A 15364-nucleotide genomic window follows, 5' to 3' on the forward strand; every position below is an offset into this window, starting at 1 on the left:
AGTAACAGTCTTTTGGGTATATCCAGCAACCTTTTTTTAATAAGCCTCCTGGTGGTTCTAGTGCACAGTAGTTTACAAACACTGCTCCGCCTCTTTAACCGCCTATGACATTCCAGGTTAAGTGAAGCAGGTGCCAATCCTCACAGTATCAAGTACCCTGATGTTGACCATGTGATGTCTATTCTGAAATTTAAGCATTCTAAAGCAATATAAGTATATTACTATAAAGTATTAACTTCAATATTTTATACCTATGAGGAGATGTCCAAAAATTTGACTATGTCCATTTTTTTTGTTTTGTTTTTAAGATGGCCTTGTTATGTAGGTCATGCTATCTTTGAACCCATGATCCTCCTGCCTTAGCCTCTTGAGAACTGGGATTACAAGTGTGTACCACTAACTATGCCCAGCCTGACCTGTTCTTTAAGGGGATAAACTACCAAAAAAAACCCCTCTAAACATACTTGGTTTTTGTCTGTAGTGTCTCTGATCACATTCTGTTCCTTAAAAGTAACCTGTCTCCCCATGCCATTAGCTCAATAAGGGCAAGGACAAAGACTTCATCATCTTTGTATCCCTTGCCCAGGACTTAGCACACAACAGGCACTCAAACATTTGCTGAACTAGTAACTAAATAACTAGATGGCTACTTATGCACAGACTGCTTCACGGCTGCTTCCCTTCATAAACAAGGGGAAATACATCTAATGCTAGAAAAGGACAGGTTTTAGTTTGCTAAGGGTGAATAAATGGCAAACTTATGAATATTTTAAATAGATAAATTATTACCTTATTTTATTATAATCACATTCCTCTTTATTTTCAATGCCGGACACTTCAGGCACTCAATAATGTACTAACTGAAGCCTTAGTTTGGCTTCTATTAAAGGAGTGGTCTAAATTTCACCAGCTAATTTACCATGCTGGCATTAATTACCAAGTTACAAAGCACACATCACTAATTACTCCTTGTCGCTACAGTGCTACTTCATTTACTTGATAAATATTTAGTCTATTAGATGTCAAAGAGTCCAAATGTGCTGTATGAACAACAGTAAAGTTGTTCAGGTTTGATGTGAAGCTGAAAGGTGTTTGTTTTTGGAGATAGGGTCTTGATAATGAAGATCACACTGTTCTTAAATTCATGATCCTCCTGCCTCAGCCTCTAGTGCTGGGATTACAGGCATGCTTCACTACGCTTGGCAAGTTTATTACTCTTCTAAAGGCTGCCCATCCAGTAGCAGAAGCACAGTGTATAGGTGTGGATCTCTGCCAGGTAAATGGAGCACTATGTGATGACCATGCCAGATGGCAACAAAGGAAATAAAGCCTGTCTGTGGACTGGTCCTGTCTGCCTTCTTCACAAAGGAGAACGTGAAAGGAATGATTAGAAAAATATGCATGGTAAAAAATATTTAAAAGTCCAAGTCAGCAGAAATAGTAAGGGCAAAAAGGATGAGGCTAGATGGACTAAGTCTAGAGGAAAAGAAAATACATGGTGCGATAAGAATGAGTGCTGAATAAGTAAAACAGTTACATCATTAAGATCTCTGATTTTTTAAGACTTCACAGGCAGCAAAGACAGTACAACTGTTATCTATCTATACAACTGATAGATAAGCTTTGCTGTGTTTCACTATTTCCTGTCAGGTATAAGTACTGGATTCTCAGTGACTTGAACCAAAAATGAATCAAGTTAAATCACGTGACATCTGATATTGGCATATGTTCATGTGAGTCTATTCAAGCACAGGTTTGAGGTCCTCACCACTGCAAGGTCAAAGTGATATGGTTCTCAATTGTGTAAGAGAAATAGCTGCAGAAAAACTAAGGAATATGTGTCATCACACAATGAAATAATAGTTGGGGACAGTGCTTTGGTCTCATTATGCCAGCACTGTGACCATCTGTGAACAGTAGCTTGGTTGCTGTGGAAAACCATAAAAACAATGCCAAAGTAAAATGTAACCTTACTTGGTTAAGTCCAGTTTCTATGAAATAAGAAAAGCCCAGTTTATTTAAGAATAGGAATTAAATCAGTTTATGGAAGCAAATTCTAATACAACAAGGTTTTCTGTTGGGTTGTAGGTCTAGACTGAAAATGTCCCTCTCTAACTATTTATATTTTCCTCATCCTCTTCTTGCAGTGCTGGTTGAAAACAGGTGATGACCCCATGAGACTGTCCGTGGAGTGGGAACCATAGCTGCTGTCTGAGTCATCTGGGCTCTGAGGGATCCCAGCCTCACTCATGCCTGACATGGGCTCCTCAAAGACATCACTGCCCAGCACACCATGCCCAGACACGTTGCCTTCTTCACTCTCTTGAGGCTCCATTTTCACATGGGCCAGGTTCCAAAGAGGAGAAGCATTTACCTCTGTACCTAGAAAGGGAGGGAAGAACATGTACCTAATGATAAGCCAACTAATGAATAAATGAATAGCCCTCTTAGGGTGAGGTAATGTCCCCTGAGCTCTGTTTTCACTGAGTCTGTACTTGGCTGGAGCATATGGTTGTTATCCTCTGCTTCAAAAGTTATCCCCAAGCTACTAAGTCTAAATGTCTTCCTTTCAACATCTTTCACCTTTCTTTCTTGTAGCGCATTCATTTCCATTTTCCCCTAAACCAGAAAGTAAAACTGCAGGTGGAAGGATTCCATGTCTCATGGCCAAAGGCCTTGTTCAGATACTTAGTTTGCCTGTCCTTACTTGTTTTATGGGGCTGTCTTGTTTTCATTTTCTGATTGTGTCTCTCTAGTCCTCTCTCACATTATGAAAACTTAATGATAATGCGGACAGCAGTTCCCTACCTGTCCACTGGTCTCTACGTCTTTACCCATCCCCCAACCTCTCTATTAGTGCAATGCTGTCCTGCTGTGATCATTACTTCTTCCCTAGTGAAGGTCTGTCTTCCCAACACTTACAACACTGGCCTAATTCCATTTAGTCCACATTTGAGGATTTGTTATTTGAATTATTTGTGCATTGATGAAGTGACAATTTGTATTTGTAAATAACTGAATGCCTGGATGAATCTGCAACTTAAGTAACTCAAGTAATGAATCAGGCCAGGCCTCGTGGCCACTTCATTATCTATAATCATAGCACTTGGGAGGCAGAGGCTTTGAATTTGAGGCCATCTTGGGCTACATAATAAATAAATTAATAAATAATAAAATTTCCTAATTAAGAAAAGTAATGAGTGAGTTGTCCTGGTTCCTAAGTTTATCACAGTATCTACCTTTAAGAAGCCACTTGCCTCCAACAGGGTAGTCTTATTTCAGTCCCTTTCATCTCCAATTGTTGGTAGTCTTCTAGAAAGGAAATTCAACTATATAAACATCCTTGAGCAATTAACACTCCTCATCCATCAAGTATAAGCATCAGGAAGGACTGACGCAGAATACTAAAGAAAAAAGGGTATGTGTCCAACCAGCTGGAGAAGCTGTAATCATCTTGTAAATCAACAAGACAGCACACATTGCATCCATATTCTATCTGGAGATTATTACTATTTTTTGGGGGTGGTGGGATACTAGGGTTTGAATTCAAGGCCTCATACTTGATAGGTGCTCTACCACTTGAGCCAGTCCTTTCTTTGTGTTCAGTGATTTTGAAATAGGGTCTTGCGTTTTGTCTGAGCTAGTCTCAAACTTTGATCTCTGCCTCCTGAGTAGCTAGGATTATAGGCATAAGCCACAGCACCCAACATAACTGGAGATTATTTTTAAAAATGTCTGTAAAGCTGTGCTGGTCCTCTCATCACTAGTGAAAGAGGTAAATTCTCATACCTCCAGATGACTAAAGCTGTATTTGTTTTAGGACTTTCCATTTTGCCCATTCCTACTTTTTTTTCTCCCACCTCCAAAGCTTGATTCCAAAATACTGCTAAGGCTGAGATTGGCAGATCTCCCAGAATCAAAATAAGCACACTGATTTCTCTTACTTGAAGCCTGTGGTGAAGCTTCCACCTCCAGGTTAGATGGGAATCGCTCATTCTGAGCCCCAAGGACTCCCATGGGCAGGGATTGATCTCCAGGAGCAAGGTCAGCCTCCGGTTCCTCGCTGACAGGAAAGGTGATGTCACTTACAGGTTCTTCCTTTATCTTCACAGGTTTAGTGTCTTCTGTGGCCTTCTCAGGATTGACAATCCTTTCATATTCTTCAGAAAGTTGCTTACTAATCTGTCGGCAAGCAAGAGTTAATTTTCCAAGGATATGTTAGAAGCAAGTTGGATAGTCAGCTTGTGGCATCCCATGGAAAAGCCAACAATATGAGTAATAGATAAGTTTTAAAACTTCCACTGCCAGGGCTGGGTGTGTAGCTCAATATATGCTTAGGTTAGCATGTGAGAGGTCATGAGTTTAATTGCCAGCGCCACAAAACAATAACAAAGCAATTTCCTCTGCCAATAGAAGTAATGTGCTTAAGGTATTAACTTGGCATTTAAAAGTGTTACCCATGTAATGAAAATATGTTGGAAAATGTTTCTATAATTAACTAAAGTTACATAAAGGTGGGTAGGGTGTGGCTCAAGTAGTAGAGCACCTGCCTACTACGCACGAGGCCCTGAATTCAAACTCTAGTATCCCCCCCCCCAAAAAAATTACATAAAGGTAAAAAAATAAAAATAGAACTGGGACAAAAGACTACATTTTTGTCTATAAAAACTAATATGGTGGCATACCACCTGTAATCCCAGGACTAGGGAGGCTGAGGCAGGAGGATCAAGAATTTGAGGTCTGCCAGTAGCACAAATAAAAATAAAACCAACCAACAGAATAATTTAAGGCCAGCCTGGGACACATAGACTCTGACTCACAAAACAAAAACAACAATAAAAAAAACACCCTAACGCTTGGCATGTATACCCCAGGTGAACACTGAAACACGGGAAATCTGCATTATTTAGCAGTCTTTATTGTAGGATGTTAAAAACTGCCCAGGCACTGGTAGTTCACACCAGTAATCCTACCTACTTGGGAGGCTGAGATTGGGAGATCAGTTTGAGGTCAGCCCAGGCAAACAGTTTGCAAGATCTCATCTCTTAAAATCGCCAGAACAAAATGGACTAGAAGTGTGGCTCAAGAGGTACAGTGCCTGCTTTGCAAGTGGCAAACCCTGAGTTGAAACCCCAGTCCCACCAAAAAAAAGGAAAAAACAAAATAAAAAAAATTACTAATCATTTTAGATTTGGGGAAATGAAAGCCATGAACAAATGATTTGCTTAACTAACACCTAAGGACTGAAGAGATGAGATATTTGTGGTTTAACCAAAAATGGTGTTCCCCCTGCATCCTCCAGGCAACATTACCTCACTCCGGTTGGCTTTGTTTTTGATAGCACTTAATGTTTTCGGAAATTATTATGGTCATTATTTGTTTATCTGGTTTTCTCCTCAACAAGACTGTGAGCTCAAAGACCTTGTCTTGTTCACTGTAAATATCCCATGATACCTGATTCACAATAAGCCCTCAATAAATATTTGTTGAATAAAAGAATGCTAACCAACATCCTCTCAGACTCCATATACCTGTGTGTCAATGAATGGGGCAGTCCACTGATTAAAGAAGGCTCTGGTATGTGGCCAGGTCAGTGATGAGGCCAATGGAACACAACTGAGACCATGAGAAAAGTATGTTAAATTCACTCTGTTCCCTGTGTTCTGCATAATCCAGCAAGTATTGTGGGATCCTGATGAACACCCCTAAACCCCAATTCTCACGGAGCGACCTCACCTGCAGCATGTAACTGTGATAGTCCTTGATGCGGTGCTGCCAGAACTTCTGGAGGGAAAGCACACTGCCAATACCCACTTCGTGGAATACCTGTTCCATAACATCGGGGAAAGGAGTTTGTCCCATCAGGGCCTCCCGATCCACAGCAAAGCGCAGCAACTTGGTGAATTTAAGGCAATACTCATGTGCCACATCAGTTAGGGTCTCCAGGACACTCTCATTAGCGCACTCAAAGCCTGCATGGGCCAGGATTGTGGCCACTGCTTGGTAAAGGAGCTGCCGACAGGAGGGCCAGCTGAGTTCAGTCACAGGTTCCCCTTTCCCACTGAAAGTGGAAACATGGTAGTGTTGTTAGTGCTCTTGCCGAGGATTCTCCAAAGGAGTTTTAAAATTCCAGTGAAATCACTGGCCCAGCTTACCACCTACAGAAAATAGCTCAGTTTCATCCTGCTGCTCTCAGGGTAGGTCTCAGTTACCGATGATCGTTATCTCTAAGTCCCTCCAGTTACATAGTTTGAATAGGCAACACATGTCTATCATAAGCAGTATAGAAGGTTATCCAGTGAAAAGGAAGCTTCCTTCTACTCAATACTCAATTTTTATCACTTGTAGGATTAAGTTTATCAGTATCATTCAGACACTATTTCATGATATAATTTCCATACATGCTGAGTAATTCTTATGCAAGGGACCATTTTGAACTGAGAAGGCAATTCAGTTGTATAAAACTCAAAATATACAAAGCATTTTCATTCTATCCCATGCTATGAAATGAGTAGGGCTCGTATTACTGTCATTCGTAATCACCAGGTAAGGAAAGTGAGGTTTGGAGAGGCTGACTTGCTTGCCAAGGGTCGTTTAGGTATAATTAATAAGCAGAAGGGCTCTGACTTCAGACCTCCTACTCCTCGTAACACACCACTTTGTCCCTAATCACTACTGCAGAAACCTTAACCTTTCCGAGAAAAGTTACCTGCTCTCCTCAAAATAACTTTCCACAAGTTTTAATAAATTACCTATCTCTTGAAATTTCCTATTTTGCTTCTGCATCCCCTGACAAAGGAATTTATAAATAAAAACAGAGCACAGAAAATCACTGCTCATTGGTCCAAACTTGTGCCTGATGAGCGACCCACCCACTTGACTGCATCTTTCAGCAGCAGCTGCAGCAATTCACGTAATAGATGAAAAGTCAGACAACAAATTGCCAAACAACTCTCACTTACTATTTCCACCATTTCCATGACCAGTCTCTGGTCCAAATGCTCAGGGCCTTAAAAGTGCCTAATAATCATTTTACTTGAGTAACAGCTGAATTTTTAAATTTTTTTTCTTGTAGGACTGGGAACAGAACATAGACATTGTGCATGGTAGGCAAGAACTTTGCCACTTAGATATATCCCAGCCTGTACACAAACTTCTTTCAATGGAAAATAATTTTTTAGCATCCAAGAGCTGATGCAAATATATTTTTATTTTATAATTTCTTAAAATATGTATAAAAAACTTGGTATAAACTTTTGATAATCAGAGCTGTTACTAACAAAGCAGATATTTGAAATGATGGAGGGGGTGAATTCAACTATGATATATTGTAAGAACTTTTGTAAATGTCACAATGTACCCCCCCATACAACAATCTGATGATAATAAAAAATAAATAATTTGATCAAATTTTAAGTAGAATAAATTTAATATGAAAATTAAATTAAAAAATATTACTTTTTCAATATTTTTGTTGAAACAACATTGCCTTCAAAATGTGACTATGGTACTGACTGCTACAGAACAAATTTTTTTGAGTTGGACATATCTATGCTAGCAGATGCCATCTATGTAGTAACATGGTTGTTCCTCATTGTTTCCTATTCCAGTTAAGTCAGAACCTTCAATTATACAAAGTGCCTTGACACTATATGGTCCACTGCAACCCTTACATAGTAAATCTATTTTTGTCCTTTTCTCATTAGTTTGGGAAAATTAAAATAACTATTATCACCAATAGGCAGATGTGATAAATGATATCCAATATTATTTTGCAGTACTCTTGCAAAAAATCTTTAGCCTGAATCTAGTATTGAGAAAATAACCACCAAATCCAGTAAGGGGAATTGTACAAGACAAGTGACCTAAATGCATAAAGATGCTAAAGAGGCATACCAAACACATGCAATGCATGAATCTTTGTTAGACTCGGATGTGGGAAAAAATATGTCTATTAAAGATATCTGGGAGACAACTGGAAGAATCTGGGTATGGTTTTACTAGTGACATTATTTAATTAATGTTCATTTCAATGTGAAAATGATATTGTGATAATGTATGGATATTTCTTTATTCTTAGGATATACATGCTGAAGAGTTTAAGGGTGAAATATTGTGATATCTACAAGTTACTTTAAAATGTTTGGAAAAAATGCCAGGCACCAGTGGCTGAGATAGAGAGGATTGCTGTTCTAGGACACCCCCAGCAAACAGTTCAAGAGACCCATCTCCAAAATAACCACAGCAAAATGGGCTGGAGGTATGGCTCAAACAGTAGAGCACTAGCTTCACTAGTGTAAAGCCCTGAGTTCAAACCAAGTTCCACCAAAAAAAAAAAAAAAAAAAAAAAAGAAAAGCTTGTTTGTGTGTGTATACATGTGTCACATGCGTACATACGTGAGAAAGTAAATATGGTAAAATGTTAATCATTGGTGAGTCCAGATGAAGGGTATTTGGATGCTCAAATAGTACATTCAAATAATGTACTATTATTTGAAGTTTTCTGTAGGTTTGACAAATTTTGAAATGAAAAGAAAAATAAAAATAACTGGTTTTGAATACGAACTTACACACTGCAATCTAGTATCACCACTAGGTTATAAAAAAGTCATTCGGAAGATCTGGAAAAGAGCTTCTTAATCCTAAATGCACATATGACTCCCCCAGAGATCTCGTTAAAATGCAGATTTTGAGTTAATATGCTAGGTGGGAAGTGCACTGCTAACACGCTCCCAGGTAATGTTGATGTTACTGGTCCTGGGCCAGATTTTGGGTTACACTGATCAAGAATACTTTTGCATTATTTCTTACATGATGTTATTAAAATGAAAATAAAATTTAAAAATTCTTGGGTTGGGATGTAGCTCAGTGGTAAAGTGCTTGCCTAGCATGTGCAAAGTCCTGGGTTTGATCCCCAAACAAAACAAAAAACTCTCGAATAGACTTGTAGATTCTTAATATCAGAATAAGTCCATGGAATCCAATTTGAAGACACAAAGCTAAACCCACAGGATGCATTTTACATAAAATAAACTGGACTCTGAGGACTATGAGGACTTTTTTTGCATACCAGGGTATTACTTTGTTCATACTGAAGTACTTGGCACGTAATATGCACTCAATAAATTTCTGTTGCCTCAGAAAACGGAAAAACACCAGTTCTGGTTCTAAAGAGTTCGGTTCAAGACAAAGACTTCCCACTAATAACTTAAGCAACCATGGCCAAGTGAATTGACTCTTATTCTGTTTCCTCATGTGGAAATGGAAATACTATTACCGGCTTAACAGTGTCATTGAGATTACTTAAGAAAAGCAAGATACAGCAAAGCTTTGCCTTACCGATAAAAGTCACTCTCTGGGTCACTGTGCCGGATTTGGAATGGTGCGTTGGGATTCTTACAATCTAAAGGTAGTAGGTCATCAGGGAGAGGCGGTGACCCAGGGCAGGAGGGAAGAGGTTCACTCTCTTCAGTCTTTATACCTTCTGTCTGCTGTTGATTCTGCGCCTGAGCTGTGGCAATAAGGTTGCGAAGACGTCGGTTGTGCTGGATCAACTGAATGGTATGGATGGTGAGGCTGCATGGCTCTGAGGGGATGTCCAGCATAGTAGGGGGCTTGGGCTTGTTGGCTGAGGGTTGATGCAGGGGTGGGTCATGTACTTCTACCAGACGGAACTCCCGTGGGAGCAGATCAAAGGAACTTCTGTTGGTCTGGCTTGATGATATTGGTATCTCTCCCCAGTATCTTAACATTTTGGAATAAGAAGGAAAGAGGTCTCAAGTTTAATGTAGATGATATCCTAAAACTAATGTGTTTAAATCTTGGTCAACTGTAGATTATAGGCTTCTGTAGTGAAAAATGTGAAGTCTAGGCAGTTATTTACATAAAAAGCAAATTGTCTCAGACCACTTTGAAAAATGTCAGTGTTAGCAAAACTGTAGGACCAAAGATGTTCTCCCTGAAAAAATCAAGAGAAATTTAACTGTTAGATGCAATCACTATCACACAATGACAATTCCTCTTGACTGAACCATGGGGTAGAATCCGAGCCATTAGTAGATGAACAGCTGCAATGTGTCTGGGGCTCTAGCATCAATATTTTTCTATTTCACTTCTCTAACTCATTACCAGAACTAACATCATGCTTAATCCTAACAATTTAAAAGATATGATACTTAGGCCTGTGCTGGATCAATAGGAGAAAGGGAGCAGCGTCAAAAATACTAACAGGTAGGTGTGTGTGTGTGTGTGTGTGTGTGTGTGTGTGTGTGTCAGCATGGGAACATTTTAATTGATGCTGGTGAAAAATATATGAACTTTTAATCTAGTCTTATGCTTTCAACTTCTGATATACATAAGGAAGAATCTAAGAGATTTCTCCTGCCTCCTAACTGATATCCTATCTTCTAGTCTCTTTTTGTGTCTAATGTATTCTTCGCACTGCTGCTAGGCTTTTTTTTTTTTTTTTTTTTTTTTTGAGACAGGCTTTCCCTATAGTTTAGACTGGTCAACAACTCTCCTACCTCAGCCTCCAGAGTGCTGGGATTATAGATATGTACCACCATGCCCAGTAGGCTTAATCTTTTTAAAATTCAAACCTAATGGCTTCCCCTGTCTCTTGGAAAAATTCAGTTCTTTGGCTTACCATTCAACAAAATTCACCATCGGGTTTCAACCCACCTTTCCAGATACATTGCCCATATGTCTCTTCGAGTTCAACAAATGTTTACTGAATGCCAGACATTATGTGAGGAGATGAAGATCAATAGTGCAAGCTCTCTGCCCTGAGGGAAGGGAGAGAAACAGAAACAAAACATCTCAATATGAAAACATCATGTAAGTGCTGTCCTTAAGGTGGAAGCACATAGGAGGAGCTTTCTTGGTTTTAACAATATCATAATGCTCAGATTCTTGAGAATGCCACAACTGTGATCTCTGTCAGAAATAACCTCCCACATGCCACATCCCTATCAGTCTTGAATTCCTTCTTAAGGATACCTCATGTCACCACCCTAATCACTACCCCATATTCACCCCTTCCTTATATTCTCACATCATTTTGCATGCCTCTGTCACAGCATTTATCCGTGGACGTTAACTAGTACTTTATTCTCCCACCCACCTGTGATTGGTCATTGTCTTGGTGCAATGCCTGGCATTTATTGAGTGCCAGGCTTCATCTTTATTGCTTACGTCAATTCTCCCAACAACTCTGTGAATACCATTATTATATCCATTTTTCAGATGTGGAAGCTGAGGCCCAGTGTCTTGCTCAGTGTCACAAATGCAGAGGTTAAAAGTCAAGACGGGCTCCAGGGCCGGCAATCTTAACCACTAAACTATGCTGCCTCAACAATTCCTTTCGGAAAGAATAAATGAATGAAAGAACTAATAAAAATTTTCCCTCTTCCCTAACTTCACCAAAAGGAGCAGGAAGAGCTGGTACCGAACCTAAGGAATGCCCAAGTTTCTCCGGGGGTGTCCTCGGTCACGGTCAGCAGGGCGCAGGCGCAATCACAGGATCGTGGGGACGCCAGGCGTCCAGGGCAGCCGGAAGATGGGGACCTCCGGACCTGAACCCCGGTAAAAAAAGGCCGCGTTCCAGGAGCGGACTGGGCGGCTGTCCGACTCCCACTCGGAGTACGCCGAAGGCGAGGACCAGGTCAGGCCTGGAAGGCTGGCTTGTTAATTATGGGGCCGAGGCTGCCGGAAGCGCCTCTTTTCAAGCGGAGTATGCCAAAGGAAGTCATTACAATCCTGTTGCAGCATCTAAAGATGTCCCCTTCTGCACCGCACCACGACAGCCCTTTTTCGGATATTATGACCTTCCCGTGTTACACACCGCTTTACAATGCCCTGGGCTGTGAGGAGCAGCTCTACCCTCGCCGCCCAGAAAGGCCGCTAGGAGCCGGGAAGAGGGAGACGTGGAGCGGAACGGAGAGCGCGAAGGGTGAGGTTTCCTGGGAACACATTTCACGGCTGCACCCAGTTGAGGATGGCTGAAACTCAGTCTCTGCCGGAGCCACCCGCATCCTCATCCACATCTCAAGAACACAGTGGCGGCTTTAAGAAGCCAGCCTTGCCATCGCCTCCAGCAGGGCGGGGTAAGGCTCCCGCCGCCAGTCCCACAAACCCTGGGGAGGGGAAGCAGGAATGTCCCACGGCGCTGCCGGACCCCGACTCTGGGGAGCCCGACGTCCCGCCGCCTCGGCCGGACAGCGGGGAGAACAGGGGTGAGAAGCTGCGTCCCCCGGCGGTGGTTTCTTCCCCTGGCGTCCCCGCGAGAGCTCCGCCGTACCAAGAGCCGCCGTGGGGCAGCCCAGCCACGGCCCCGTACAGCCTAGAGACTCTGAAGGGTGGCACCATCGTTGGCACCCGTAACTTGGAAGGGACGAGTTGTTGCCTTTTCGGAAGGCTGTCTAGCTGTGACGTGTGCCTGGAACACCCTTCGGTGTCTCGACACCACGCCGTGCTGCAGCACAGGACGCCCGACCCGGACGGGGAATGCGACGGCCACGGGCAGGGCTTCTACCTCTATGATCTGGGCAGTACCCACGGCACTTTCCTCAACAAAACCCGCATCCCACCGCACACCTATTGCAAAGTTCACGTTGGGCACGTTTTTCGCTTTGGAGGCAGCACTCGCCTCTTTATCCTACAGGTAAGTAGAAAAACCGAGAATTGAAATCTCAGGACTTAACCCTGCCGGGATTCTGAGCTTCGGAAGTATTAGTTGAAAGAGATTCTCCCAGGCAGCAATTGCAAAATTAGAGGAATCAATCTGGACCCTCATCTCCAGACCTCTGCATACATTGCTGCATTTCTGAGAGCAGTTTCTACATTCCTAAACCCTAAAATTCTGAAGGAATTTTGCTTTATTTATTTATTTATTTTGGCTTTTTTTCATCAGGGACCAGAGGAAGACAGAGAGGCAGAATCCGAGTTAACGGTAACACAGTTGAAGGAACTACGAAAGCAGCAGCAGATTTTGCTGGAGAAGAAGATGCTAGGAGAAGACTCTGATGAAGAAGAGGAAATGGACACCACCGAGAGGAAGAGAAATACTAGTGGCCAAGATGATGAGATGGGTTGCACATGGGGAATGGGTAAGAAATTAAAATTGTCGGCAGAGCTTAATGTTTTTTGAGTTGGTACCCTTAAATGTTTTTTCGTGACTCTTGCACACAAGATAACCAAAAGTTAGGGAGAATCATTAATTACTAATTTAAAAAATAATTGAATATTTTGAAATGTGTTTTAGTGTAATTTCTTGTTCAAAACTCTTCTTCGGCAGTTAACTTAGTGTTTTCATCATTTAAAAATGTATATTAAGTACTGACCTTGTGCTAAATAATTACCATTGGACAGGATGAAACTACATTCAATCAAATAAAATAGAATGTTACTCAATATAGGATAGGCTCTTGAATTTTTTTTTTTACTTTGTGAAATACCCTGAAAGGTAAAATACCAAATTGGAAAAAACTGGTCATTTAATCAAAGGAATGACTGAATTTTCCACAAACATCAACCATTTTGGTGGATGGATATTCAGGACAAAAAGATAAGTTGATCTTGATACATAGATGGGAAGACAGGATAAATATAGCACTAGGTGCCAAATAGAAACTAGAAAGCATTAGCATACTAGAATTGGGGGTCAGAGAAGGGAGCAATCACTGAGCACATAGACCTGTGTTGTCCACTAAGGTAGCCACTAGCACATGTGGTTATTGAGTTCTTGCAGTGTGCAGCCATTACAAGTTGACAGGTGCATAGTACACACTGGATTTCAAAGACAGTGCGAAAAAAGAAAGTAAAATATCTCAGTTGTGATATTCTTGTAATGATTACAGGAATTCCACCTGTTTCTTTTCATCTTATTAATGTAACTAATAGAAAATTTGAGATTACATGTATGGCTTGTGTGTGTGCTGAGGGAGCTACTGGGGTTTGAACTCAGGGCCTCATGCTTGCTAGGCTGGCGCTGTACCACTTGAGCCAGGCACATTGGGATTGTTGTTCATGGCAAGAACTGATGGTTTTAAGGGAATAATGAGTTTACCAGTCTATTTGGCAGATATGAAAAGTATTAGGAAATTTTATTGCAGAGAAAGTATTAGACTTGAGTTTGAGAAAAAGAGAATGCTAGGTGAAGAGCTCAATTTTTTTTCAAAATTTGGTATGTAAATTTTACTTTTAAAATAAAGTTTTGGAGGGAAAAAGTGCCATGGAAACAAGTTTTGACTTGTCATCTAATCTAGAAAGCGTAAAGACAATCATAGTGGTGGTTTGTGGTTATTTCTTACCCTGTTCCCAAGTATGTATGTATGTATGTATCTTATCTATCTATCTTCCTTCCTCCCTCCCAACAAAATCTAACTATGTAGCCCAGGATGGCCTTGAACTCAAAGTTCTCCTGCCTTAGCCTCTCAAGTGCTGGAAGTATAGAAATGTACCACTGTGTGTGGCTCATATGACTATATGCAACCTGAAAGGGATAGTGGGGGTCATTCAGATATCTGCTTCACATGTCCAGTCTTTTCATTCTGTCTCTCTTATCCTGCAGGAGAAGATGCTGTAGAGGATGAGGCTGAAGAGAACCCCATTGTTTTAGAGTTTCAGCAGGAACGGGAGGCCTTTTACATAAAGGATCCAAAAAAAGCTCTCCAAGGTTTCTTTGACCGAGAAGGTATGCAAATAGTTTCTGACCTGGACAATTAAAGGGACCTGCAGCAATATTATTTTCTAGAGCTTCAGGTTGAGCTTCATAATTAGAAATGGTGTATTTTATCTGCTGTCGTCCTTGCCCAGTTCTTGTCTTTGTAGCTAGTTGCTTCAGGTAGTTTCTTTTTTGTTTTGTTTTGTTTTTGTGGTGCTAGGATCAAATTCAGGGCCTAAGCACACTCTCTACTGCTGAACTATACCCCAGACCAATAGTTGATTGTTTTCATCTGAGATTGTTTATCTCTGTGTCAGACTCATTCTAGTTTTGTTGTCAAATGATTATTTCGAGGAATAAGTGCAATTTAGTATTTACTCAGTGTATTGATATTTAGCATTCATTGTGGTCTGGAAACTTGATGTCCTTTTTCATCTTTTGCTCTATGTTCTCATTGTATCAACTAGTAACTTTCAGGTCCTATTAAAATTGGTTTTTTCCTCCTATAGGAGAAGAATTAGAATATGAATTTGATGAACAAGGACATAGCACTTGGCTCTGTAGAGTGAGGTATGTTCTTTTCTTTATTAATGTCTGTATCTGGAAAGTGGCCAGTATCAGGCTAATTTTATGGTTATAGTCAACACCCTAAAGAATACTTTAGTCTTAGGCTATTCCTAAATTTGGGCCTTGATAGTTTAG

General features: G+C 40.8%; 2 protein-coding genes across 3 annotated transcripts in view; one reads left to right on the forward strand and one right to left on the reverse strand.

The window, feature by feature from the left end:
- Positions 1-1988: 1988 nt before the first annotated feature.
- On the reverse strand, positions 1989-11718 carry Supt7l (SPT7 like, STAGA complex subunit gamma). The gene is made up of 6 exons (XM_020154469.2): positions 11452-11718; positions 10681-10784; positions 9340-9958; positions 5737-6061; positions 3945-4182; positions 1989-2382 (listed from the first exon to the last, which is right to left on the reverse strand). Exons 3-6 carry the CDS (start codon positions 9750-9752, stop codon positions 2120-2122), a joined length of 1239 nt encoding a protein of 412 aa, XP_020010058.1. The 5' UTR covers positions 9753-9958; positions 10681-10784; positions 11452-11718; the 3' UTR covers positions 1989-2119.
- Positions 11719-11855: 137 nt separating this feature from the next.
- Positions 11856-15364, forward strand: part of Slc4a1ap (solute carrier family 4 member 1 adaptor protein) — a 31364-nt gene continuing 27855 nt past the window's right edge. For both annotated transcript variants that reach the window (XM_074049401.1, XM_020154950.2), the window contains exons 1-4: positions 11856-12661; positions 12911-13106; positions 14570-14692; positions 15172-15232. In XM_074049401.1, the coding sequence (XP_073905502.1) occupies positions 11996-12661; positions 12911-13106; positions 14570-14692; positions 15172-15232 (1046 nt within the window). In that variant the 5' untranslated portion in view covers positions 11856-11995. The remainder of the gene's footprint in view (positions 12662-12910; positions 13107-14569; positions 14693-15171; positions 15233-15364) is intronic.

This window comes from Castor canadensis, chromosome 12 (assembly GCF_047511655.1).
Source record: "Castor canadensis chromosome 12, mCasCan1.hap1v2, whole genome shotgun sequence".
Classification (NCBI taxonomy): Eukaryota; Metazoa; Chordata; class Mammalia; order Rodentia; family Castoridae; genus Castor; species Castor canadensis.

What these genes read in the sequence shown, in the direction of transcription:
- Supt7l (XM_020154469.2), bottom strand. Translation starts at nt 9,752, where the DNA reads ATGTTAAGATACTGGGGAGAGATACCAATATCATCAAGCCAGACCAAC. An exon ending in CCAGAGAGTGACTTTTATCG is followed by an intron (nt 6,062 to 9,339) that starts GTAAGGCAAAGC and finishes TTCCACTTTCAG; the next exon opens with TGGGAAAGGGGAACCTGTGA. An exon ending in ATCACAGTTACATGCTGCAG is followed by an intron (nt 4,183 to 5,736) that starts GTGAGGTCGCTC and finishes GCTTGCCGACAG; the next exon opens with ATTAGTAAGCAACTTTCTGA.